Raw genomic sequence first — 25,911 nt, forward strand, 5'->3', positions numbered from 1 at the left:
CGCGGCATTCCTCTGTCCGAGATACGCCTCCTACACACGGTCATAATAAACCCATGAGCGCTGTTATAACGCCTCGTGTGGACAGCACTGCACACACCTCCATTCATCCCCTGAGCGTGTACACGCTCCTACCTCACCGACAGGCAACAATTCATCTCCCTCTCTGGCCACACATCCGCCCTCTCCCCAGTCACACAGGGGGTCCCCCAGGGCTCAGTCCTCGGCCCCCTCCTCTTCATCTGCTATCTTTTCCCCCTTGGTCACATTATTCGCAACCTCAACCTTGATTTCCACTGTTACGCCGATGACACCCAGATCTACATCACCACCAAATCCCCTCACAACCCTCCCCTCACCCATATCGAAACCTGCATCTCTTCAATAAAAACATGGCTGACTCACAATTTCCTTAAACTCAACAGTGATAAAACAGAGCTACTCATCATAGGCACCAGATCAACCCTCAATAAAACAGGACCCATTTCACTCACCATTGAGAATTCGACCATCACCCCCTCCCCCCTGGCACGCAATCTTGGCGTTATCCTGGACCCCACCCTCTCCTTTGACCCCCACGTCAGCTCCATCATCAAGATCTCCTACTTCCACCTCCGCCGCATTGCCAAAATCAAACACTACCTCCCCCCCCGTGCTGCTGAATCCCTCATCCATGCCTTCATCACCTCCCGCCTCGACTATTGCAACGCCCTCCTCACTGGCATCTCCTCCCATTCCCTCCATAGACTCCAAATGGTACAAAACTCTGCTGCCCGCCTCCTCACCCACACCCGGACCCGTGAACACATCACTCCCGTTCTCCGCTCTCTTCACTGGCTCCCCATCAAACAACGCATCATCTTCAAAACACTCCTCCTCACCTATAAAGCCCTTCACCACCTAGCCCCCCCCTACCTCTCTGACCTCCTCATCCCCTACAACCCCCCCCGAGCCCTCCGATCCTCCTCCACTCTCTCCCTCACAGTACCACCATCAAGACTCAAAACATTTGGCAACAGAGCATTCTCCAGATCAGCACCCCGCCTCTGGAACTCCCTCCCCCAATCTGTCCGCCACTCTCCCACACTGTCTACCTTCAAAACCCAGCTGAAAACATACCTCTTCTCCCAAGCCTTCAACTTACCCTACCCCCCAACCCACTGACTTCACTCACACCCCACGCTGTATCTCTTATTCACCCCACGCTGCATCTCTTATTCATACATTCATCAACTTTTTCTTTCCTCTTTTCCATTATGTTGTCTTTTGCTCGTTGTCCTATGCTTGCTCCCCCCCTGTGTTGTCCTTTGCCTGTTCATGTAATGTTCATGTTCAATTTTCTTGTCCAATATGTTGTCTTCTGCCTGTTCACCCCCTTTCTGTACTTTTAATTTTTTTTGTAAGCGACTTTGGGTTATTGAAAAGCGCTATATAAATAAAAGTTATTATTATTATTATTATTACACGCCTCATGATGAGAGCCGGAGTGAAACACAGCGTGTGGAGACTCCCTAGCGTGGCTCGTTGCCATGACGACCACAGAACATCTCGAGCATGTACGCCCGCACATGAGAGTGTTTCTCAGAGTGGCAGCGCGTGTGTCTGATGGACAGATGGATGAGCAGGCTGATCAGCAGAGGATACGTCCTGCAGTTCGCCTCTCCCCCACCCCCACAGTTCAATGGGATACAGGAAACACTCCTGTCCTCCCAGAAGCTATGTCTTGCGCTCCAATCCGAGCTGCTGGAACTCCTGTTGAAAGAGGATATTTCCAGGGTTCCTCAAAGGGAGGAAAATCCGGGGTTTTCACTCCCGTTATTTTTCTAATCCCGAAAAAGACTGGGGGAATGAGACATCCTGGATCTGTCAGTATTCAACATGCTGACGATCAAACAGGTGCTGGAATGTTTTCATCAGGACGACTGGTTCACTTCCAACTGAAGGATGCATACTTCCACAAACCCATCATCCCGAAACACAGGAAATTCCTGCGTTTTCCATTCAGGGAATATCAGACCAGACAATCGTCTGCCGTTCGGATATTTCCTGGCTCCTCGCATTTGTGTAGAGAAGGCTGGAGCCACCACACAGAGGAGGGATGAGAGTGTGGTTTTCTCTGGACGACCTGCTATTTGCTGGCTCACCCCAGGGAGGAAGTCGCTTTACAGACGGTACATCTCGTATCGCATCTGTCAAAGCCTGGGTTTTATAATAAATTGGAAGAAGAGCTGTCCTCTTCCCTCTCAGACAATCGTTTATCTGGGAGTGGAGTTAAACTCAGCCAGCATGAGAGCGCGACTCTCGCGGCAGCGAGGGGAAGAACTGACAACTCTCCTCCGGCGTGTCACAACCCACACAGCCCTCTCCGTGACGCAGCTGCTCGGCGTTGGCGTCAGCTGGTCACGTGATGATCCCCCTGAGTCTCTTCCAACAGGGGGACACTCCAGAGGTGGTTCATTCGCTGCAGAAGCCTGCTGTTTTAACCTATTGGTTTATAAACTGCAGATCTCGCGGCATTCCTCTGTCCCAGATATGCCTCCTACACACGGTCATAATAACCACGAGCACCGTTATAACGCCTCGTGTGGACAGCATGCACACACCTCTCATCCCCTGGGCGTGTACGCGCCTCATGAGGAGAGACGGAGTGAAAGGCAGCGTGTGGAAACTCCCTCGCAGCCCTTTTGCCTCACGGGCAGCGGCGGCGATGGCGTGGCTCGTCACCATGAAGACCATTACGGCACTTCACAGAGAAGCCTCTCCCCCCAGCAGTTCCATGGGATACAAGAAACACTCCTGTCATCCCAGGAACAGTGTCTTGCGCGGTTTTTACCCCCGCTATTTTTCTAAATCTCCTCTGTCCGGTGCGCGCGCTGTCCTGCTATGTGGCGCGCACGGCGGCCTGGCGCCGTTCTCAGCGCCTGTTCGTGCACTATAGAGAGAGCTCGATCGGGCAACCTCTGTCTGCACAACGGCTGTCACACTGGCTGTGTGAGGCTGTGTCACAGGCATATGTCTCCTCTGGGGTGGAGCCCCCGGAGAACATCAAGGCGCACTCCACCAGAGGAATTTCCTCCTCCACGGCTTTGCAGGGAGGAATGTCAGTGGAAGATATTTGCACGGCTGCATCTTGGTCTTCCCCCTGTTCATTTATTCATTTTTATTTGAGGGATGTCTCCCATTCCTCTCTGACACACCCTGTACTGGGTGTCCTGTCGGGGTGAGTGACGTCAGGGAGCCAGCTGTGCGCCTCTCTCCTGCCTTTTGGCACGCGGAGAGCGGCCCATTTCCCCTCTTATAGGAGGGATGTTCCTTTTTCCTCTAACACACTTTGTACGGAGTGCCTGGTCAGAGTGAGTGACGTCAGGGATCCAGCTGGGCGCTCCACCTGTCTGACACGCAGAGAGCTGCTGTTCCCCCACTACGATCGCAGGACGAGGTGGGACTTTCGTCTCTACTTTCTCACAGCGGCCGGTATGTATTGTTCCCAGCCTTCACCCCGTCGGGAAGATAGGCATGTTTTGCTATGTTCCAGGTACGGTGATGAGCCATTACGCATGGCACATCAGGCAGGGGGGTGTTATTGAGCAGGTATGTCTGTGCTTCTAGTGCCGGGCGGACCCAGTGGGGCGCAGACTACATCATGCTTCGCCCTTAACCCAATAGCGATAGCCTTAGAGGGCGAAGCCATATACGAAATAGAACTGAGGTTACCTACTGTAACCCCAGCTTCTATGAGTAAATGGCGCAGCCCTCTAAGTGCGGGGCCCCACTGGCTCTACGAATAGCTGAAGAAAAGTTATGTTGTATGGGAGCAGATTGCCGGGCCACCTTCCTATTTATACCGGAAGGAGGCCCAAGGGTGGGGCCCACCTTGCGGGTGGGCGTGGACTACAAGTGTTTCAGTGCTGCGCGGGGGCGCAGGGGGATTACCCAATAGCGATAGCCTTAGAGGGCTGCGCCATTTACTCATAGAAGCTGGGGTTACAGTAGGTAACCTCAGTTCCTCGCCTTGTTTAGCAGCCATTTCAGGAACTAGAAATCAAAACACATACAGGTGTGTGTGTTTGCATGCGTATAAATACAAAAGAGAAAGTGGTAACATTGGGTGTAATTTACGAGTTAAAGCCCTAATCAATCAGGGGCGGACTGGAACAAGGACAGCTCTGAACGTTTTGTCCTAAATAGGACCACAACAATCAGCGTGCAGTAACAGTCTGTCGATGGTTGTCATGACATTTCTTCCCAATACTATTAGTTGCCACTGTATGCAAGTATGACAGCCACAATAGGCATTTTTCCAAGCTTTGTATATACAGTGCCAAAAGTATTTAACTCAACATTTTCTTACATTAACTTTGTTTCCAACACAGCATTTACATTGTTAGCAGTTATGTTTTGGTGTACTTCTAAAGGTAATTATTCTAAAGGTTCTTATTATACATCCATGGTCTGTAGTTCGTTTATAGCATAACGTTAGCATTTTGCTTCTGGCCATTAGATTTATGATTCGAAAATTATAAAAGTAGAGTAGATATGTGGAGATTATCCGGCTGAACAAAAGGTGCATTTATCAAGCAGGTTCGTTTTCCACAGATCTTATTTCGAGCTATTTTCCAAAATCCTATGGAGAAATCCCATTGACTATGAGACGAGGGAACCAATAGTTGTAAAATGCTAACTCATTTCTGGGTTGTAGGACTCACCACTGCACTATCTCCGGTCAAGTAAAGCTAATATGTGTTTAGCTAGCTCGTGCTTTAAAAAGATATGTAACTACAACTGATTTACTTGCAATAAACATTAAAATATTGGAGGCATGCGGTGCAGCACATTACCTGCTTGACGAAGTCAGACAGAGAGGAGGCTGTAGCCGATGTCCGGTGCGTTCATGGTCATCGGATAGTAATCGGTAGCATGGTGTTCACTTACTACGCGAGCGCACAATGTAACGTACAGTAATTCCACAACCACATAAATGGATTAACATCAATTTAGCTGGGGCAACAAAAATAAATAAATGAATGAATCTACTGGTTTCATAATTTGAACCAAAAGTGGTGCATTTTGCACTATTTTTTATCTATCTTTATTTATTTTTTTATTATGTCCTATTTATATTATGTTGCACTGTTGGAGGAGGTCGGGATCTAAGATTTGAAATGCCAAAATTACACTGTAGCTAGCATCTGATAACAAAAACCCTTTACACTTGAACCTTAGTGGTGTTTATTTTTCACGGAGTTCAGACTAAGCGATCACACAACGTCAAGTCCGGTATTTCCACAACAACACAAATGGATTAAAATCGTAGCCTTTGTTTCTGCTAAAAGAGGTGTCGACCAGCTAGGGCCACAAGAAAATCGGTGAAATCGAGTGTGACGATTAAAAAATAAATTAAAAACATCTAATTTTGACAATAAAAACCGACCAATAGGCGCGGTAGACCATTTGCTTGGCACTTCCGGGTATTTCTCCATGTTAACAATACCGTGTAACTGTCACGCTTGAAGGGGTTTAACATCGATGTAATACATGAATGTAGCCTTTGTTTCTGCTGAAAGAGGTGTCGACCAGCTAGGGCCACAAGAACATCGGCGAAATCGAGTGTGAGGATTAAAAAATAAATTAAAAACATCTCATTTTGACAATAAAAACCGACCAATAGGCGCGGAAGAGCCTTTGCTTGGCACTTCCGGGTATTTCTCCACTGGTTAACATGGGTTAACAATACCGTGTAACTGTCACGTTTTGAAGGGACAAAACCGTGATATATTCACGTCTCCCAGCATGGTAAATCGTCACATGTTCACGTCTTGCCGTGATACCGGGTTGCAAAATTATGAAGACCCAAGAATCAGGGGATATTTTCATTTGAACTCTGAAAGGATGGACTTTGGACTCTCAAGCTTGTGCAGAGTTGTTTGTATACTTTTGAATACAACTTGTATACCGCTTCGTGAATAAAGATTTGGGGGAAATAATTCATTTATCGCGTTTTTTCCCCTTTCCTGTGAAGTCCTGGAAAATAACAATGGGGAATGTCTTATATTAAGAATACTTGAGGTGAGAACATCTTTCAAATATAATAGGTTAGCTTATCGTAAAAATAATTGTATATGGAAAGATGTTTTCCCTCTTAAGTAGGCTAAGTCAAAGAAAAACCCTGAAATGTGAGCAGAGTTGTGTTACTTCTATGTTTGGCCATCAACAATTATATTAGCCATGCCCAAATAAATACGGTTTTGTTATGTCTCTATCATTGTGACTTCATTTTGCTTCAGCTGCTTCTGGTAGTCCCTAAAACCAAGAAAAAGACCAGGGGAGATCGAGCCTTCCCGGCGGTAGTCCCCAGGCTCTGGAACGACCTGCCCCCCCCATTTCAAATTGTCGCCCACCCTCCAAACGTTTAAGTCCCGCCTAAATATCCAACTCTTTTCCCTCGCTTTCGAGTCAGTCTGAGCAATGTTTTATCGATTTGTATGCTTTTATTGTCTGTCCATAGCCTTTATGTACCGTGTATTAATTCTTATGTGTACCTTTTATCCTTTTATCTTTTCTTATGTGTGCCTTTTATCTATTATTGTAATATTATATTTTATTATAATGTTATGTTTGGTGTGAAGCACTTTGGTAAAAACTCTGTGTTTTATTATGTGCTATACAAATAAAGTGGGTTTGTTTGGATTGGATTTGTAATAGTTGGTATGCCTTTGAAACCAACGGTGCTAGTGAACTGCGAGCGCCGAAACCTCACAGCGGAGGAGAAACTGTGGAGCGCTTATATGGGCTCAGAACAGTCTCATCATAATACACACATGCACACAGAAGGATTCACACTTGTATTTCATGATCCACACTTGTGTTTTTCAATGCACACACAAATGTGTTCCGTTTCATATACGGTACATGTAAATAAAATCCAAATTCAGAAAAAAGTTTTAAATGTGTATTTTTGATCCACACATATTTGTTTTCCGTTGAAAACCTCTGAACCTGCAAACACAAACCGCTTTCTGTGCATGGATCGCTGTGCATTTGTGTGTGGGTTTTTTGAGACTCCCCTGACGTTCAGCCGATTCGTACTTGTACTTGTTTCTATCTATAGCCAATCAGATGTCTCCTCAATTCTAAGCCAATCACATGACCGCGGCCCCACGAGGGTAGATTTCTTGTGTTCATGACGTAGTGCTTCATGTGCATTTTGCGCAGTCCGGAGCTGACAGGTCCATGGAGCCTGCCTGCAGGCGCTAATCTCAGGACACCTCCACTCTCAGTACATTGCCACTTTCCGAACAGAAAATGCACGCAAATACAAGCCTTTATATTATTAAGGTACAGCGCCACTTTCCGAACCATTGATGAACGCTTGTGTGTACACAAAAATGGCAGGCAAAACCGTTTTAAATGTGTGTTTCCTGTATGGTGAATACAGCTGCTTTATTTATGTCTGTATGAAGTTGTTGTGAGTGTGGAGGGAGCAGCTACAGGTTAGCTTAGCCTAATCGATCAGTGCACTACGAAGCCAGTGCGAGACAGTGAACTGTCAACGGGGGGGGGGGGGGGGGAGCCCCGCCGGTCATGATCGGCCGATATTCACTCTAAATAGTTTGATCGGTGCTCTCTATAAAGGCCGATCAGGAGAGCTGGATCTGATCGATATGGACATAAACGCGAGTGGAGGACGCGAGAGAGAGATCAGATCAGCTGCTGAGTCTGACGGAGACACGCAGCTCTGCATGATCACCTGATGCTCCGCCCTCTGTTTAGCGAGCTGACCGGACTGCGCAAAATGCGTATATGAAGTGTCATGCAGTGATGCAAACACAGGTATGGTGAAAAAAGAGAGAACTATTCGAAGCAGGAAAAAAACAGCGTAATATACAAAAGACAAAGTCTTTAAGGCCAGTGCTATAATGCTTCAATTAACTGGCTATTTTTTATAATATACTCAGATCAATAGGAGACAGAGATGTTAAGTTATAAATCAAGGGTTTTTATTATTATTTACAGCAGGGGTGGGGAAACTTTTTCATCCTCCAAGGGCCGTACAAATTATTGAACTCGTGTTGTGTTCATGGAACCTGTCCTTGTTCAGGAAAAACAGGCACTCGCTTGTTTAATTATTTAGCGATATAGATTTCTTCTTCTTTTTTGAAGTGAGAAGTTGTCCGTCAGTCGGACGGACTAACGGACGGACTGACGGACCCCCCCGCAAAACGAAAACTCTTCGGTTCTCAACGAATTACACAAGTCACCCAAAACAGCTTTAAAAAAGCGGGTGGCGCCGAAAAACGACTAATTTGCATCACTGGTCATGAACGCAAAAAATCATACCCTCGTGGGGGCACGCTCATCTGATTCGCTTAGACTGGAGGAGACATCTGATTGGCTATAGATGAGAGAAAAGTACGAATCGGCTGACCGTCAGGGGAGTCTCAAAAAACCCACACACGAATGCACAGCGACACACACACACACACACACACACACACACACACACACACACACACACACACACACACACACACACACACACACACACACACACACACACACACACACACACACACACACACACACACACACACACACACACACACACACACACACACACACACACACACACACCTCAACTCAACTCAACTCTAGGCGAGGAAACAAAAGGAGCCGTCTACCTGTGGCAGCTCATAGACGGAAAACAAATATGTGTGGACCAAAAATACATGTAAAACTTTTTTCTGTGTTTGGATTTTATTTACATGTATATGAAACGGAACACATTTGTGTGTGCATTGAAAAACACAAGTGTGGATCCGGAAATACAAGTGTGAATCCTTTTGCGGATCATGAAATAGAAGTGTGAATCCTTCTGTGTGCATGTGTGAATTATGAGACTGTTCTGAGCCCATACACTTACACCAATAGCGCCTCTGAAGCGCATAAAGGTGCGCCGCAATTGCGCTTCAATGCCATGCCATCTACCCACACTACCTTTGCGATTGACGTATTGGGTACCCCCAATCTACATGATCAATACACAGGGCTTACTATGTAGACGTTAGACAAGTAACGAGGCCCACCTGTTGCAAGCTAATTGAACACAGGTGCAAGCATTAGCTGAGGCTGCACCTGCCTTGTTGATTGGCTGCCTGGTGGTAATATGTGCCAGTATTAAAAGCCCTGTCTCATGCTTCATTGCCAAGTGCCCTCCACCCGCAGTGAGTTTGATTTTACAGAATGGGAGTCCTATGAGCACCTATCACAGCTGTATTGGTCGTCACAGCACCTGCTGATGCTCAAATAGTTGTGGCAAAGAAAGTTATCTCATCTCCTCACATTTCCAGCAGTCATGTGCAACAGGATGATACGCAAGAGAAAAGGCGCTGGTGTTTACCTGGCTGCAGCTGTTATTCTGACGTGTTATTTTGCGCAAACTATAGACTGTTATCGCCTGAAGAAAACAGAAAGACGAGAAGGGAGAAAAGATGCCGATACAACAAATGGGTTCCAAGAGGGGACAATTGTTTTCGGGAGAGCTTTTGAAAAAGGGTCAGGACTTGATTCTCAAGTCACAGGCGGGACCAAGAAGTCATCCTCAAATGCTTATGAGGAGGATGAAGGTGCTTATCAAGCAGACTCTGCAGGTAAAAATATTTTTGTTTACGTATTGAAGGGTTTGTTATTTTTGCTTGAATTGTTTTGTTTCTGTTTAAAGTACAAACTATTGAACAAAATAAAATTAAAAAAATATATATTTTGTATTCGCCTTCAGGCTGGTTGAGCCCAACACAAGTCACCAGTCCCAAAGACTCGTCATGGATGAGCATGTCGCCCTCACTGCAGTGTGGTTCGGGCCAGTTGAAGTTCAGAGCGGTGGAACCAGGAGCATCACAATTTGCAGTAGAACAAGGTAAATTAATAGCCATAATATCCTAAATGTAAACTTGATTTATCTCTACCAATGATATAAAAACTGAACCTTTTTACCCCACAGGAAATTCACCTCCAATACCTCTGTCCCAGGTCCCGTCTACCTGTGGCTACAGCATGCAGAGGAATTCTCATGCACTTGAAATGTTGGTTCCCTATGATGGCTGCAACATAATTCAAGAGGTAATGTGAAACTGATTTTAAAGAGTGAGGAAGTGAGTTTAAAATAATGATGGCTAGTGCTGTGAATTGTTATAGTTATGAATGGTGTAACGAGAGCCGAATAAATAAAATGTTTAATCTGCATCATATTGATCTCAAGCGAAAATGTGTTTTCAGCTTTTCAAATCTGATTTTTTTTTTTTTTTTTTTTTTTGCTTGCTTTCAAATGTACTGATTAACCATGTTTTTTGGATGGGGACCGACATTCAAATATGTTGCATCATGATGATCTATTTAGAAAATATAGCATGAAATTAATATTTTGCCTTGTACAGGCGGAGTGGAACATTGACAGGTTTGTGTGATTCCTTGCTGTTTCTAATTGCATGTTTTTCTCCCAAAGGGTGGAAGTTATGTACTCCCGATGCGTTGGCAAGGAGTTCCAGTATCTCTCTGGTGTTCCAAACCTGCCTCACCTCCTGCTTCCATAACGACTTTCCCCCATTCCCCTGTACCTCAGATACCTCAATACCCTGAGGTGCCTCAATACCCTGAGGTGCCTCAATACCCTGAGGTGCCTCAATACCCTGAGGTGCCTCAATACCCTGAGGTGCCTCAATACCCTGAGGTGCCTCAATACCCTGAGGTGCCTCAATACCCTGAGGTGCCTCAATACCCTGAGGTGCCTCAATACCCTGAGGTGCCTCAATACCCTGAGGTGCCTCAATACCCTGAGGTGCCTCAATACCCTCAGGTGCCTCATTACCCTCAGATGCCTCAAAACCCTAAGATGCCCAAGAAAACAACCGCAACGACCACACGTCCTATAACTGCAAAGGCGACTCAAATTCTTAAAATTCCTGCACTGCCTCCGATGCCTCAATACCCTGAGATGCCTCAATACCCTGAGATGCCTCAATACCCTGAGATGCCTCAATACCCTGAGGTGCCTCAATGCCCTGAGGTGCCTCAATACCCTCCGATGCCTCAATACCCTCCGATGCCTCAATACCCTCCGATGCCTCAATACCCTCCGATGCCTCAATACCCTAAGATGCCCAAGAAAACAACAGCAACGACCACACGTCCTATAACTGCAAAGGCGACTCAAATTCCTAAAATTCCTGCACTGCCTCAGATTCCTCAATACCCTGAGGTGCCTCAATACCCTGAGGTGCCTCAATACCCTGAGGTGCCTCACTACCCTCCGATGCCTCAATACGCTCAGATGCCGTTTCCACAATATATGCCCATGTATCCTCCCTTTAATCCTCTTTATCCAGCAACAAAGCCAAAACATCATCCCCATGTTCACTTGCCCATACCAATGCTGCCTCCTTTTCCTCCTCCACGCTACCATACTTAAAAAATTATAATAAAAGTTTTGAACAGACACTTTCCAGTTTGTGCTTTTGTTAACCTTCAACTACCCAAGATACTTTTTATTCCAGGCTCTTCAAGAAGTCTCATTTGGTTTGTGAATGAGTGAACAGTCCATATTGAGAATTACATTTAATTTAAACAGAAAAGTTGTGCCGACAAATTATTAACTTAAAGTGCACACTTTGAATTCCTACATTTATAAATTCAATTAATGTTTGGCATTGGAAGTATTATCATAGTGTGGCTTTGTGTCCACATGGTGGCATCATTGCTCAACCATTTCTTGGTAGGTTTTGAATTGGAACATTTTGTGTTCACACTAGCTTTCCTTGTGTGAACAAGCTTTAAAATGGTTGTTTTTTTGAAAATGTATTTCAGTCAAAGGTACATTTCCATCATGTCCTTTCCTAAAATACGCAACATCTGCTGTGTGAGGGACGCTGGCTTCACTCATTACATACACCAACTCTGAAATGGAGCATTTACAACTTTGGGCAGTTCTGCATATCAAAACAATGAACCTTCAGGTCTCTTTTTGGTTTTGTAAACGGTAGGTAAGCATTACTAAATATTTGGTCAAACACTAGGTCATAAGTGTTCAAACTACACATGTAGATGTTATATTATAAAAGTAGCCTTCATACAACTAAAAATGAAATGTGAGATCCTTAATTATTCGAGTGAAATGTCAACAATGATGGAAGCAAAACCTTTTATCCTACAGGGTGTCCTTAACACCTGTGTATTGTTTGTTTCAAATTATGGAACTAACCACGAAACAACATCTCTGGTCCAAGTCAGGCTGGGACACTGATGCATGTTCACCATCCCGTTACTGTCTGTTTGACTTTCCATGACGTGAAGATAAATATTTTGTCTTCTAAATAAGGGAAAGCATTGTTATACAACTAATTATTGTGGGTCAATGTAGATTAACAAATCAAAATAGTCAGACTTGTCTTGCATTCATTGGTTTGTTATCGAAATCAAACCGTATGATACATTACACAAAATTATGAAGACTCAAGAATCAGGGGATATTTTCATTTGAACTCTGAAAGGCTGGACTTTGGACTCTCAAGCTTGTGCAAAGTTGTTTGTATACTTTTGAATACAACTTGTATACTGCTTCGTGAATAAAGATTTGGGGGAAATAATTCATTTTTCGCGTTTTTCCCCTTTCCTGTCAAGTCGGGGAAAATAACAATGGGGAATGTCTTATATTAAGAATACTTGAGTTGAGAACATCTTTTAAATATATTAGGTAACAATTTAGGATGTGTACACATTCTTGGTATATTTCCATGTTTCCTTTCCATTGTCTTTGGATGTACTGCTGTTGTTTTTTATCCACACAACCCTCTAATCTACATTTAAGGTATTGGAGCAATATAGAAAATATGTTTTTCTATTTTATAAGTGTCCTAATTACATCATATGTGTTGTATTTAGTCTACTGTTATGTAAACATGATAGTAATTGTTAAGAAGCTTATCGTAAAAATAATTGTATATGGAAAGATGTTTTCCCTCTTAAGTAGGCTAAGTCAAAGAAAAACCCTGAAATGTGAGCAGAGTTGTGTTACTTCTCTGTTTGGCCATCAACAATTATATTAGCCATGCACAAATACATACTGTTTTGTTATGTCTCTATCATTCTTGTGACTTCATTTAGCTTCAACTGCTTCTGGTAGTCCCTAAAACCAAGAAAAAGACCAGGGGAGATCGAGCCTTCCGAGCGGTAGCCCCCAGGCTCTGGAACGACCTGCCCCCCCATTTCAAATTGTCGCCCACCCTCCAAACGTTTAAGTCCCGCCTAAAGATCCAACTCTTTTCCCTCGCTTTCGAGTCAGTCTGAGTAATGTTTTAACGACTTCTATGCTTTTATTGTCTGTCCATAGCCTTTATGTACCGTTTATTAATTCTTATGTGTACCTTTTATCCTTTTATATTTTCTTATGTGTGCCTTTTATCTATTATTGTAATATTATATTTTATTATAATGTTATGTTTGGTGTGAAGCACTTTGGTAAACACTATGTGTTTTATTATGTGCTATACAAATAAAGAGGGTTTGTTTGGATTGGATTTGTAATAGTTGGTATGCCTCTGAAACCAACGTTGCTAGTGAACTGCGAGCGCCGGAACCTCACAGCGGAGGAGAAATTGTGGAGCGCTTACACCAATAGCGCCTCTGAAGCGCATAAAGGTGCGCCGCATTTGCGCTTCAATGCCATGCCATCTACCCACACTACCTTTGCGATTGACGTATTGGGCACCCCCAATCTACATGATCAATACACAGGGCTTACTTTGTAGACGTTAGACAAGTCTTAACGAGGCCCACCTGTTGCAAGCTAATTGAACACAGGTTCAAGCATTAGCTGAGGCTGCACCTGCCTTGTTGATTGGCTGCCTGGTGGTAATATGTGCCAGTATTAAAAGCCCTGTCTCATGCTTTGTTGCCAAGTGCTCTCCAAGTGAGTTTGATTTTACAGAATGGGAATCCTATGAGTGCCTATCACAGCTGTATTGGTTGTCACAGCACCTGCTGATGCTCAAATAGTTGTGGCAAAGAAAGTTATCTCATCTCCTCACATTTCCAGCAGTCATGTGCAACAGGATGATATGCAAGAGAAAAGGCGCTGGTGTTTACCTGGCTGCAGCTGTTATTCTGACGTGTTATTTTGCGCAAGCTACAGACTGTTATCGTCTGAAGAAAACAGAAAGACGAGAAGGGAGAAAAGAAGCCGATACAACAAATGGGTTCCAAGAGGGAACAATTGTTTTCGGGAGAGCTTTTGAAAAAGGGTCAGGACTTGATTCTCAAGTCACAGGCGGGACCAATAAGTCATCCTCAAACGCTTATGAGGAGGATGAAGGTGCTTATCAAGCAGACTCTGCAGGTACAAATATTTTGTTTACGTATTGAAGGGTTTGTTGTTTTACTTGAATTGTTTTGCTTCTCTTTAAAGTACAAACTATTGAAAAAAAATAATAATATATATATTATATTCGCCTTCAGGCTGGATGAGCCCAACACAAGTCGCCAGTCCCAAAGACTCGTCATGGATGAGCATGTCGCCCTCACTGCAGTGTGGTTCGGGCCAGTTGAAGTTCAGAGCGGTGGGATCAGGAACTTCACAATTTGCAGTAGAACAAGGTACATTTAATAGCCATAATATCCTAAATGTAGACTTGATTTATCTCTACCAATGATATATAAACACTTAACCTTTTTACCCCACAGGAAATGCACCTCCAATGCCTCTGTCCCAGGTCCCGTCTACCTGTGGCTACAGCATGCAGAGGAATTCTCATGCACTTGTCATGTTGGTTCCCTATGATGGATGCAACATGGTTCAAGAGGTAATGTAAATCTGATTTAAAGAGTGAGGAAGTGAGTCTAAAAAAAAAGATGGCTAGTGCTGTGAATTGTTATAGTTATGAATGGTGTAACAAGAGCCAAAGAAATAAAATGTTTAATCTGCATCATATTGATCTCAAGCGAAAATGTGTTTTCAGCTTTTCAAATGAGTGGTTTTTCGCTTGCTTTCAAATGTACTGATTAACCATGTTTTTTGGATGGGGACCGACATTCAAATATGTTGCACCATGATGATCTATTCAGAAGATATATCATGAGATTAATCTTTCGCCTTGTACAGTCGGATTGTAACATTGACAGGTTTGTGTGATTCCTTGCTGTTTTCTAATTGTATGTTTTTCTCCCAAAGGGTGGAAGTTATGTACTCCCGATGCGTTGGGAAGGAATTCCAGTATTTCTCTGGTGTTCCAAACCTGCCGCACCTACTGCTTCCAAAACGACTCCCCCCAATTCGCCTTTAGCTCTAATGCCTCAATACCCTCAGATGCCTCAATACCCTCAATACCCTCAGAAGCCTCAATACCCTCAGAAGCCTCAATACCCTCAGAAGCCTCAATACCCTCAGAAGCCTCAGATGCCTCAAAACCCTCAGAAGCCTCAATACCCTGAGATGCCTCAATACCCTGAGGTTCCTCAATACCCTCAGAAGCCTCAATACCCTCAGATTCCTCGATACCCTGAAATGCCTCAATACCCTGAGATGCCTCAATACCCTGAGATGCCTCAATACCCTGAGATGCCTCGATACCCTCAGGTGCCTCGATACCCTGAGGTGCCTCAAAACCCTCAAAACCCTCAGATCCCTCAAAACCCTCAGATGCCTGAGGTTCCTCAATACCCTGAGGTTCCTCAATACCCTGAGGTTCCTCAGTACCCTCCGATGCCTCAGTACCCTCCGATGCCTCAGTACCCTGAGGTGCCTCAGTACCCTGAGGTGCCTCAGTACCCTGAGGTGCCTCAATACCCTGAGGTGCCTCAATACCCTGAGGTGCCTGAGGTGCCTCAATACCCTGAGGTGCCTCAATACCCTGAGGTGCCTGAGGTGCCTCACTACCCTGAGGTTCCTCAATACCCTGAGGTGCCTCAAAACCCTCAGATGCCTGAGGTTCCTCAATACCCTGAGGTTCCTCAATACCCTGAAGTGCCTCAGTACCCTCCGATGCCTCAGTACCCTCCGATGCCTCAGTACCCTGAGGTGCCTCAGTACCCTCAGAAGCGCCAAAACCCTCTGCTGCCTCAATTCCCTCAAAACCCTCAGATGCCTGAGATACCTCAATACCCTGAGATGCCTGAGATGCCTCAATACCCTGAGGTTCCTCAATACCCTGAGGTTCCTCAATACCCTGAGGTTCCTCAATACCCTGAGGTGCCTCAATACCCTGAGATGCCTCGATACCCTTGGGTGCCTCGATACCCTGAGGTTCCTCAATACCCTGAGGTTCCTCAAAACCCTCAGATGCCTCAATACCCTAAGATGCCAGAGGCAACGACCACACGGCCTACAACTGCAAAGGCGACTCGAAGTCCTAAAATTCCTGCACTGCCTCAGATTCCTCACTACGCTCTGATGCCTCACTACGCTCTTATGCCTCACTACGCTCTGATGCCTCAATCCGCTTTGAAGCCTCAATACCATCTGATGCGTCAATACCCTAAGATCCCGGAGACAACGACCAAACAGCCTTCAACTGCAAAGGCGACTCAAATTCCTGCACTGCCTCCGATGCCTCGAAACCCTGAGATGCCTCAATACGCTCAGATGCCGTTTCCACAATATATGCCGATGTATCCTCCCCTTAACCCTCCCAAATATCCAGCTACAAAGCCAAAAACTACTGCGGCGACAACACCAACTACAACTAAACCAAAGGCTAAAAATCACTCATCGCAGCTTCCACCATCTATGCCTTACTATCATCTTTACCCTATGATCCCTCCCTATCCCCAATATCCAACCACTCCAGCTACCACTGTGAAACCAGATCCCCCGCCCACTCCGGCACCCCATCCTCCTTTTCATCCCCATGTTCACTTGCCCATACCAATGCTGCCTCCTTTTCCTCCTCCACGCTACCTTACTTAAACAGTTCTAATAAAAGTTTTGAACAGACGCTTTCCTGTTTGTGCTTTTGTTAACCTTCAACTACGCAAGAGACTCTTATTATTCCAGGGTCTTCAAGAAGTCTCATTTGGTTTGTGAATGAGTGAACAGTCCATATTGAGAATTACATTTAATTGAAACAGAAAAGTTGTGCTGACAAATGATTAACTTAAAGTGCACACTTTAAATTACTACATTTATACATGTAATTCATGTTTGGCATTTGAAGTGTTGTCATAGTGTGGCTTTGTGTCCACATGGTGGCATCATTGCTCAACCATTTCTTGATAGGTTTTGAATTGGAACATTTTGTGTTCACACTAGCTTTCCTTGTGTGAACAAGCTTTAAAATGGTTGTTTTTTTTGAAAATGTATTTCAGTCAAAGGTAAAGTGCCATCATGTCCTTTCCTAAAATACGTAACATCTGCTGTGTGAGGGACGCTGGCTTAACTCATTACATACACCAACTCTGAAATGGAGTATTTACAACTTTGGGCAGTTCTGCATATCAAAACAATGAACCTTCAGGTCTCTTTTTGGTTTTGTAAACGGTAGGTAAGCATTACTAAATATTTGGTCAAACACTAGGTCATAAGTGTTCAAACTACACATGTAGATGTTATATTATAGCCTTCATACAACTAAAAATGAAAGGTGAGATCCTTAATTATTCAAGTGAAATGTCAATGATAGAAGCAAAACCTTTAATCCTACAGGGTGTCCTTAACACCTGTGTATTGTTTCTTTCAAATTATGGAACAAAGCATGAAACGACTTCTCTGGTCAAAGTCAGGCTGGGACACTGATGCATGTTCACCATCCCGTTACCGTCTGATTGACTTTCCTTGATGTGAAGATAAATATGTTGTCTTTTAAATAAGGGAAAGCATTGTTATACAACTAATTATTGTGGGTCAATATAGACTTACAAATCAAAATAGTCAGACTCTTGCCTTGCATTCATTGGTTTGTTATCGAAATCAAACCGTATGATACATGACACAAAATTACAACCCGGTATCACGGCAAGACATGAACATGTGACGTTTTACCATGCTGGGAGACGTGAATATGTCACGGTTTTGTCCCTTCAAAACGTGACAGTTACACGGTATTGTTAACCAGCGCCATATAGACTTCTATCTATATTGCGCTGATGTTAACCAGTGGAGAAATACCCGGAAGTGCCAAGCAAAGGCTCTACCGCACCTATTGGTCGGTTTTTATTTTCAAAATGAGATGTTTTTAATCCTCACACTCGATTTCGCCGATGTTCTTGTGGCCCTAGCTGGTCGACACCTCTTTTAGCAGAAACAAAGGCTACGATGTTAATCCATTTGTGTTGTTGTGGAAATACCGGACGTGACGTTGTGTGATCGCTTAGCAACTGAACTCCGTGGAAAATAAACACCACTAAGGTTCATGGGTCAAAATAGTGCAAAATGCACCACTTTTGGTTCAAATTATGAAACCAGTAGATTCATTAATTTATTTATTTTTGTAGCCCCAGCTAAATTGATGTTAATCCATTTATGTGGTTGTGGAATTACTGTACGTTACATTGTGCGGTCGCGTAGTAAGTGAACACCATGCTACCGATTACTATCCGATGACCATGAACGCACCGGACATCGGCTACAACCTCCTCTCTGTCTGACTTCGCCAAGCAGGTAATGTGCTGCACCGCATGCCTCCAATATTTTCATGTTTATTGCAAGTAAATCAGTTGTAGTTACATATCTTTTTAAAGCATGAGCTAGTTAAACACATATTAGCTTTATTTGACCGGAGATATAGTGCAGTGGTGAGTCCTACAACCCGGAAGTGAGCATTTTACAACTATTGGTTCCCTCGTCTCAGAGTCAATGGGATTTCTCCATAGGATTTTGGAAAATAGCTCGAAATAAGATCTGTGGAAAACGAACCTGCTTGATAAATGCACCTTTTGTTCAGCCGGATAATCTCCACATATCTACCCTACTTTTATAATTTTCGAATCATAAATCTAATGGCCAGAAGCAAAATGCTAACGTTATGCTATAAACGAACTACAGACCATGGATGTATAATAAGAACCTTTAGAATAATTACCTTTAGAAGTACACCAAAACGTAACTGCTAACAATGTAAATGCTGTGTTGGAAACAAAGTTAATGTAAGAAAATGTTGAGTTAAATACTTTTGGCACTGTATATACAAAGCTTGGAAAAATGCCTATTGTGGCTGTCATACTTGCATACATTGGCAACTAATAGTATTGTGAAGAAATGTCATGACAACCATCGACAGACTGTTACTGCACGCTGATTGTTGTGGTCCTATTTAGGACAAAACGTTCAGAGCTGTCCTTGTTCCAGTCCGCCCCTGATTGATTAGTGCTTTAACTCGTAAATTACACCCAATGTTAAAGCTTGTTGATGATATGTGAGATTGTCATACATTCTAAAGTGTTCACTGTATTTTTTTCCTTCAACAAATACCAAACCAAAGCAAGATCAAACAGCACTTTTAAGAGCCTTTTTCAATTTATTCTCTTCTCCCTCCTCAGAGCTATATTCCCTGCATTTCTTCCTGTCTTCTCCCCATTTTTACCATCTTCATCTCTGTCTCTTTACCACTTTCTCTTTTGTATTTATACGCATGCAAACACACACACCTGTGTGTGTTTTGATTTCTAGTTCCTGAAATGGCTGCTAAACAAGGCGAGGAACAGCTAGAAGATGCCATTTTCCTTGCCGATTTACTTTGTAAACAACTGAAAGGTACATTTTGTTATTTCAATTGTATTGGTTTTGTACCCGATGTACTGATTAGGTTGATTGATTATGTGCTTGTAATTTTGTAATGCTTGTAAGTGAATAGGAATACACTGGGAATGAAAAGCAGCTTGTTGTGAAAATGCATGACTACTTTATTGAAGGAGGAAGAAGACAGGGCCAGAGCAGCATCTAACAGGAGCAGAATCCGCTGGGTTGGCAAAGATGCTCAGGGGTGTCCTCTAAAAAGGAGGAGCAGAAGTGGGGCAACCTGCCGACGTACTAAAGGTTTGTGCATGTATACAGGTATTCATGATTAACATATCATTTTTGTTTTGATTGTTCGCAACATGATTGGTACAGCATATTTCAGCTTAGAGAGGTATTGAACAAATATCTGTTATTCCGTCGTACATATAAAAATAGGCCATTGTAATAAATAGTTAGAGTTGGTTAGAACTGTTAGAACTCTTTTAATGCATAACATTTGCCTGCGATTGCCTCCTGTTCTCTGTAATTATTATCTGTTACTAATATATCTGTTATTATTATTATTATTTTCCAGCCAGAACTGTTGCCATTGACAGTCCAGTGACTGTGGAACCAGCTGGAGCAACCTCTGCAGTACCCCCTCACTTTTTTGGTAGGATGACATTTACTATCATTGAAAGTTAGGAAATGTGTCAACATAACATCAAACGAATACGTGATGCAATATGAGTACGCTTTTGTGATGCTGAACATTTTCTTTTTTTTTTGTTTCCAGAAGATGAAATTCAGCAATTGCAGGAGCTTTTGGTTGATCAACCATCAACCTCTTCCTCATGGTGCCTGCGCCAAAGTGCTGCCCAATTGGAGTGGCAAAAGGCAAGGTCCCATCACTTGGACAGCTTGCTGTCTTCAACTATGGTACCGGAAAGGAGATGCTCACATTGCTCCGCTCCTGCGGTCCTTCGCTGCAGAGAATGCATGCCCCGTGAATGGTTGTGTCATGACTGTGACATTTCTAAACACAGCATACACACCCTTCATATCAGGGAGTCCTTCAATGAAGGATATTTCAAATGTATTCCCCCAACAATGTCACTAGTCAAGACAAATGACATGTTCACTTTGAGACACCAAGGTATTTCACTTAACACAATTTAGCCCCAAGTGGTTATTTTATAACTTTCCTAATGTGCTGCTAGTTTAAGACATATTTTTAACCTCTCTTCACAGATCGTCTTCTGCCCACTGGTAGGCCTTCACAGATGAAACATGTTGATTGGAAATATGTTTATGTCAAAATGACTAAATTGAAAAGCTTACAATGTGACTGAAAGTAGTTTAACTAGTGTTACATTAGAGCTAAAAACCTAGCACTGGTAGATGTAGGACATACTGTATAAGATCAAACATATCATAATCCAACTTTTGTTCTTTACTGAAGAACACAATTTGTATGATGAAAAACATAGTGCTCTTCTGTGGGAAAAAATAGGATTATGTATTTTACTGTAGAAAAAGTAGAGTCATGGTGCATATGACAAAAGCTGAAATAATGCTCCTTCTCTTCCAACATCTGCCAATCCTAACCTGACCTTCACTTTTCAGGATATCGTGTGTTAGGGATACTCCTAATAGCCCCCCTCTTGCCTCCAACCACTGTGAAAGTCTTCCTGTTTCCTCGTATTATTCTGACATGTGTAAGGTAACAATTTTGCTTCTCAAACTTCCAGACAGGAAAAATCCATGGAGATGTCTTCCAAAGAAGCTTTCTGGAGTATATGGCCTGCCAGTACGAGTGCCAGAAAATGACGTGTGAGGAACCCTTCTCATGCCCAGCTTCTACTCCCAAAATGTTGGCTGTGTCAGTGGATGGGAATAGGAAACAGTACCGTTTCCGACAGTCACAGAGGTACATCTTTTTTGTATGTCAATTCAATTTAAGAAGTAGCCTATCAATGATGATAATAATGAATTGAATATTTATTTTTGAATTTAGGATCGATGAACCACTTTTTAAATGGCCGTTCATCATGGAAGACTCGGCTGTCACAGACTTTGTAGACAAAGTCAGAACAAATGTCAAATGTGTAAGCACAACATTTTTTTTCCTATGATTTTTCTAGCCTTTACTTGTTTTGAGAGTGTAACATTAAAATGTCTTTAATTGTAGACCCCAGGAAAAGGTACATGTGCTACCAGCCAGTGGTCAGCTGCTCGAGAGACAGCAAGAAGAGCCAGCAGGCTTGATGAAGAGGGTTTAGAGGTGGCTGTATGTAGACATGGAGTGCTACTGAAAGCTCTCAACATGTTCAGAGGAGAAATATTTGCCTACCTCTTGTTCCTTCAAACGCAATTTCAAGCTACAAACGTGCATTTTTATTGCACAGATATTGCTTGTAAATACTGGCCCTACCTCGAGAAAGTGGCAATGCCAGAACTGCGACCTTTGCTGAGCATGCAACCGTTTCTCTCGGTCATGCATGCCGAGGCCCATTCCGCAAAGTGTGAGGTAGGCCCACTCTTATATTATTGTGATTGTAAGAATTTTTTTTAATTAATGTATGACATATAATATATGTGTATTTGTTAGATTGTGTGGAGTGGGAGAAATGTGGAGGGTGCTGGTTCGACGGCCGGGGAAGAAGTAGAGATGGTGAACAGCTTTCTGTCACGTTGTGCCATCACAACTAAGTACATGACAAAATCAGGTATGTCCTCTCTTGTCATTAGACCAACATAATTATGTCTTGAAGTTATTATCCATCTCTTACTTTACTTTATCTTTGTCTTTGATGTAGTCTGTTTCAACAGTACTAGAGTTTTTATGAGTTGATTTCCAAATAGCCAAGTTATATTATCTGCTTGTCAATTTTACTTTTAAAAACAGCTCGCAATGACATGTTGACTGTCCATGCAATGGGATGGAACAGACGGAAGCAGGAAAACCTTCATGTCGTGTTGGCCAAGAGATATGTCAAGGTAATTGGCCATGTAAGTATAGGCATGACAAGATTAGATTTGTAAGACTAATGTGCAAACCTGTCACAAACCAATAATTGTCCAAGCTGGTAAAGTGTTGGATACTGAGTGCTTGCGCAGGTCTGGAAAAGTTTGAATGATTAATTAGTGTTTTCAAGACATGAAAAGTTATGGAAATTTGGGTGAAAATCTTGAAAATACATCTGTATCGGCAACATCTTTTTTACAACAGACAATCGCAATGTTGGAGGGTGAGACTCAAAAAATGAAGGACACCTGCGAAGAGCTTGGATGCCCTGAGGACAAAGTCCAACAATGGGTTAATGATGTTAGAGACTGGGCAACAAACGGTATGCTGTTTCCTAACTTGATAATATAACATTGTTATTTAACGTATAGTATTAACACTTATGTTTTCTTTGTCCTCAAACTGTGTTTCTTGTTATTTACCCAAGACAACACATCAGGCGACAATCAGTCTCTCCAGATGTCCATTGAGCAGCTATTTCTAGGGCTGTGCCAAAAGAAAGCTTGCCTCTCTATAAACAGACTGGTAAGTTATTATTATTCAGTTGCAGTCATGTAATTCAAAAATTCCATTGAACATTGTTTCTGTAATCTTTTTTACAATTACGTCATAGAGACAGCAATAAGATTTGGCAGTTGCGTCGCAAAAGATTAAGGGAGGAAAAGACCAAACTCTTAGCGGCAATACGTCAGTACAACACCGGACAGCCTCCTGAAGGAGAAATCCAGGAAGAAGAGGTGGAGAGAAGACTGTCTGCAGAACAGCAAACAACAGACAGTCTAATATGGCCATGGGAAGTGCAAAGTGATGGTAAGAGCTTCTCTTGTTTGTGTTTATATAATATGTTTATTTTCTGGCACTAAGTAAGACCTATAACACCAGCTTCCCAGTCAATGGACTATGACCGGTCACTTATCCTACTGGTGCATGTCTTGGTCGGTAATGGTATGCTTGCTGTTCCTCTCTCTTCAGAATCGGTGTCCATTTTGGCCCAAAAAAAAGTTTTTGATGCTTACATGGGCAAAAGGAGACTTGTGGAGGAGAGGGCCATAATTGTGAGGGAGAAGAGGCAGCACTGCCTTTATCTGAGAAGTCAGGCTGACAAGATCAGGATGCAGATGCAACATGTGTCATGTGGAGGACATCGTGGTAAATTCCATGATGCCATAACCAAATACTACTTAACATCCACAGTGTGTACTAGTAACAAAAATGAGATGCCTTTTCACTATTCTATTCTCTATGTTCTGCCCTAGACATGACTCAAGAAGGGAGAGATGGATTAGCTAGTCTTCTAAAGAAAAGACTTGCTGACGTGGACACACACATCCAGCATCTTTCTTCGGCCTACAGCCTGGCAATCAGACCAAATGCCCCTCAATGGCCTGATGATACTGTGGAGAACCATGACCAAGACAGTGACATCAGTGATGACAGTGAGGAAGACCCTGATGAGGACATCACACACACCCTACCCCCACCTTTAGGAAAGGACGTTGGGGCACAGCGCCTCTCTCCCCCACCCTACCCCCTCCTTGAGGAAAGGACGCTGGGGCACAGCGCCTCTTTCCCCCACCCTACCCCCTCCTTGAGGAAAGGACGGTGGGGCACAGCGCCTCTCTCCCCCACCCTACCCCCACCTTGAGGAAAGGACGCTGGGGCACAGCGCCTCTCTCCCCCACCCTACCCCCTCCTTGAGGAAAGGATGCTGGGGTACAGCGCCTCTCTACCCCACCCTACCCTGAAGGACACTAGGGTGTACAGCAGGGGTGGCCAACCAGTTAGAGGTTGAGAGCCAATCATTTCCCTGCGTTACTGCAAAGAGCCACATCATACAGATAGGCACACATGTATGTCCCCCCACCTCTCTCTCTCCTTTCTGTGTTTACAATAATTGACCCACACACTCAGACACACCCTCCCTCACACAGACACACATACCTCTGCTCAGTCAGAATTCTTGTTAATGTCACACACCATGATATTGACTGAAATGTACTTAACCTCTCCTACCAGTATTAAGATCAGAGGCCAGTTATCGTCAAACAATAACATTGTGTGCACTCTCACACACAACTTCTCACTTCAAATAATGTGAAAAAAAGTTGTTATCTTACTATGCATGTTGCTTCTTTGAACTAAGTGAACATTCTGGAATGAATTGCCTTGAACAATCCTTAAAAATGTGGCTTGTGAGGAATATTTAAACGTTTGTTTTTAAAACAAACCCATGACTAAGGTTGGTTCAAACATTGCTATGTATTGTATTTTAGTTAATTCTCCTCACATGATAACTATCTCAACCTTTACCTAACCCTCTGACTGACAGAAGCTTTGCTGACAGAGATGCACTTTCTCTATTTGTTATTTCTTTACCACAATTCACCTATTCGGGAGTCCTTCTGTGTCAGCAACCAGCTTTCCGTGAGCAGGCCCTCTCTCACACTCACACACACACGCACACACCTACCTACAACTACAAAGTGTTGCCGTTTAGGGTTGAAAACACTATATTGAGTTATTACGGTTTTATCTGAGTTATTATCTTCAGAAGCAGAACTCTCCCTTCACTGTCACATTGCGAGTGCTGTAAATCCTGCCTCCGGTGCTGCAGGATCTGCATTCTGATTGGCTAAATCACTTCTATATTGAAAACTCTGTAACGATTGGCCTTGAACTTGTGTGTTGTTCACCCTTTGTGAACTGGGATACATATGCGCAAAAAAACACACAAAATAAAAATCCTATATGAATTGAAGTTCACAAACCATGGTTTACGTGTCAACTCACTAATTTCTTTGTTGATGTTCACATATCTGTTATCTGATTAAATAAATGCTATTTTAGCCCACTTCCTTCCAACTGGACAGATGTTATCCAATACCCATAGTCCGACAGGTATTCACCTGGCTTTCTTAAAGTAAAACAGGTACACAAGTTAACAAAATACTACATTTATTGTCATTTTTCTCACACTATGAATGTACCATTACAACAGCATTCGTCTACATATAAGAGGCAATGTAAGCTGTGTCCAAGTTCTGACACCCATGTGCAACATCTCAACTGGCTCATATCTTGTCTTATTAATGTTTCTCATAACTAATTGTATTAAAATAAACTCCTTTTCCATCAACCAGCTTGTCAAAGGAGTCTCAATGTTTGTCACACCCTCTGAATGTACCATTACAAC

The 25,911-nt window shown here is 43.2% G+C and overlaps 3 protein-coding genes across 12 annotated transcripts; all 3 read left to right on the top strand.

Moving 5' to 3' along the window:
- Positions 1-9,183: 9,183 nt before the first annotated feature.
- Positions 9,184-11,487, top strand: LOC307020847 (uncharacterized protein). Its single transcript, XM_079652455.1, has 4 exons — positions 9,184-9,644; positions 9,773-9,910; positions 9,995-10,113; positions 10,496-11,487. The coding sequence occupies exons 1-4, from the start codon at positions 9,350-9,352 to the stop codon at positions 11,456-11,458; spliced, it is 1,515 nt and encodes a 504-aa protein (XP_079508581.1). The 5' UTR covers positions 9,184-9,349; the 3' UTR covers positions 11,459-11,487.
- Positions 11,488-13,909: 2,422 nt separating this feature from the next.
- Positions 13,910-16,973, top strand: LOC307017633 (uncharacterized protein). 2 transcript variants are annotated; one of them, XM_079647278.1, is made up of 5 exons: positions 13,912-14,380; positions 14,500-14,637; positions 14,725-14,843; positions 15,212-15,796; positions 16,058-16,973. In XM_079647278.1, exons 1-5 carry the CDS (start codon positions 14,086-14,088, stop codon positions 16,943-16,945), a joined length of 2,025 nt encoding a protein of 674 aa, XP_079503404.1. In that variant the 5' UTR covers positions 13,912-14,085; the 3' UTR covers positions 16,946-16,973. The 2 variants fall into 2 exon arrangements, with proteins under 2 accessions (XP_079503403.1, XP_079503404.1); XM_079647277.1 differs by having other exon boundaries at positions 13,910-14,380; positions 15,212-16,973.
- A 1,404-nt stretch (positions 16,974-18,377) lies between these two features.
- On the top strand, positions 18,378-25,854 carry LOC307017873 (uncharacterized protein). Of its 9 annotated transcripts, none has more exons than XM_079647757.1 (14): positions 18,378-19,726; positions 19,885-20,008; positions 20,286-20,390; positions 20,487-20,587; positions 21,442-21,620; positions 21,708-21,798; positions 21,882-22,220; positions 22,302-22,419; positions 22,599-22,690; positions 22,923-23,040; positions 23,146-23,243; positions 23,334-23,528; positions 23,691-23,867; positions 23,975-25,854. In XM_079647757.1, exons 3-12 carry the CDS (start codon positions 20,369-20,371, stop codon positions 23,370-23,372), a joined length of 1,197 nt encoding a protein of 398 aa, XP_079503883.1. In that variant the 5' UTR covers positions 18,378-19,726; positions 19,885-20,008; positions 20,286-20,368; the 3' UTR covers positions 23,373-23,528; positions 23,691-23,867; positions 23,975-25,854. The 9 variants fall into 9 exon arrangements, with proteins under 9 accessions (XP_079503883.1, XP_079503882.1, XP_079503889.1 ...); XM_079647756.1 differs by having other exon boundaries at positions 20,290-20,390; positions 22,599-22,702; XM_079647763.1 differs by adding an exon at positions 20,942-20,959 and having other exon boundaries at positions 18,380-19,726; positions 20,286-20,846; positions 22,599-22,702.
- Positions 25,855-25,911: the final 57 nt, after the last annotated feature.

The sequence above is a fragment of the Notothenia rossii genome (genome assembly GCF_949606895.1).
Source record: "Notothenia rossii genome assembly, chromosome: 9".
Lineage (NCBI taxonomy): Eukaryota > Metazoa > Chordata > Actinopteri > Perciformes > Nototheniidae > Notothenia > Notothenia rossii.

Coding starts and splice junctions, on each gene's coding strand:
- LOC307017873 (XM_079647756.1), top strand. CDS start 20,369: ATGACATTTACTATCATTGAAA. Junction 22,420..22,598: donor TAAGTACATGACAAAATCAG/GTATGTCCTCTC, acceptor TTTTAAAAACAG/CTCGCAATGACATGTTGACT. Junction 22,703..22,922: donor ATGTCAAGGTAATTGGCCAT/GTAAGTATAGGC, acceptor TTTTTACAACAG/ACAATCGCAATGTTGGAGGG.
- LOC307017633 (XM_079647277.1), top strand. CDS start 14,086: ATGTGCAACAGGATGATATGCAAGAGAAAAGGCGCTGGTGTTTACCTG. Junction 14,381..14,499: donor TTATCAAGCAGACTCTGCAG/GTACAAATATTT, acceptor ATTCGCCTTCAG/GCTGGATGAGCCCAACACAA. Junction 14,638..14,724: donor ACAATTTGCAGTAGAACAAG/GTACATTTAATA, acceptor TTTACCCCACAG/GAAATGCACCTCCAATGCCT.
- LOC307020847 (XM_079652455.1), top strand. CDS start 9,350: ATGTGCAACAGGATGATACGCAAGAGAAAAGGCGCTGGTGTTTACCTG. Junction 9,645..9,772: donor TTATCAAGCAGACTCTGCAG/GTAAAAATATTT, acceptor ATTCGCCTTCAG/GCTGGTTGAGCCCAACACAA. Junction 10,114..10,495: donor GCTGCAACATAATTCAAGAG/GTAATGTGAAAC, acceptor TTTCTCCCAAAG/GGTGGAAGTTATGTACTCCC.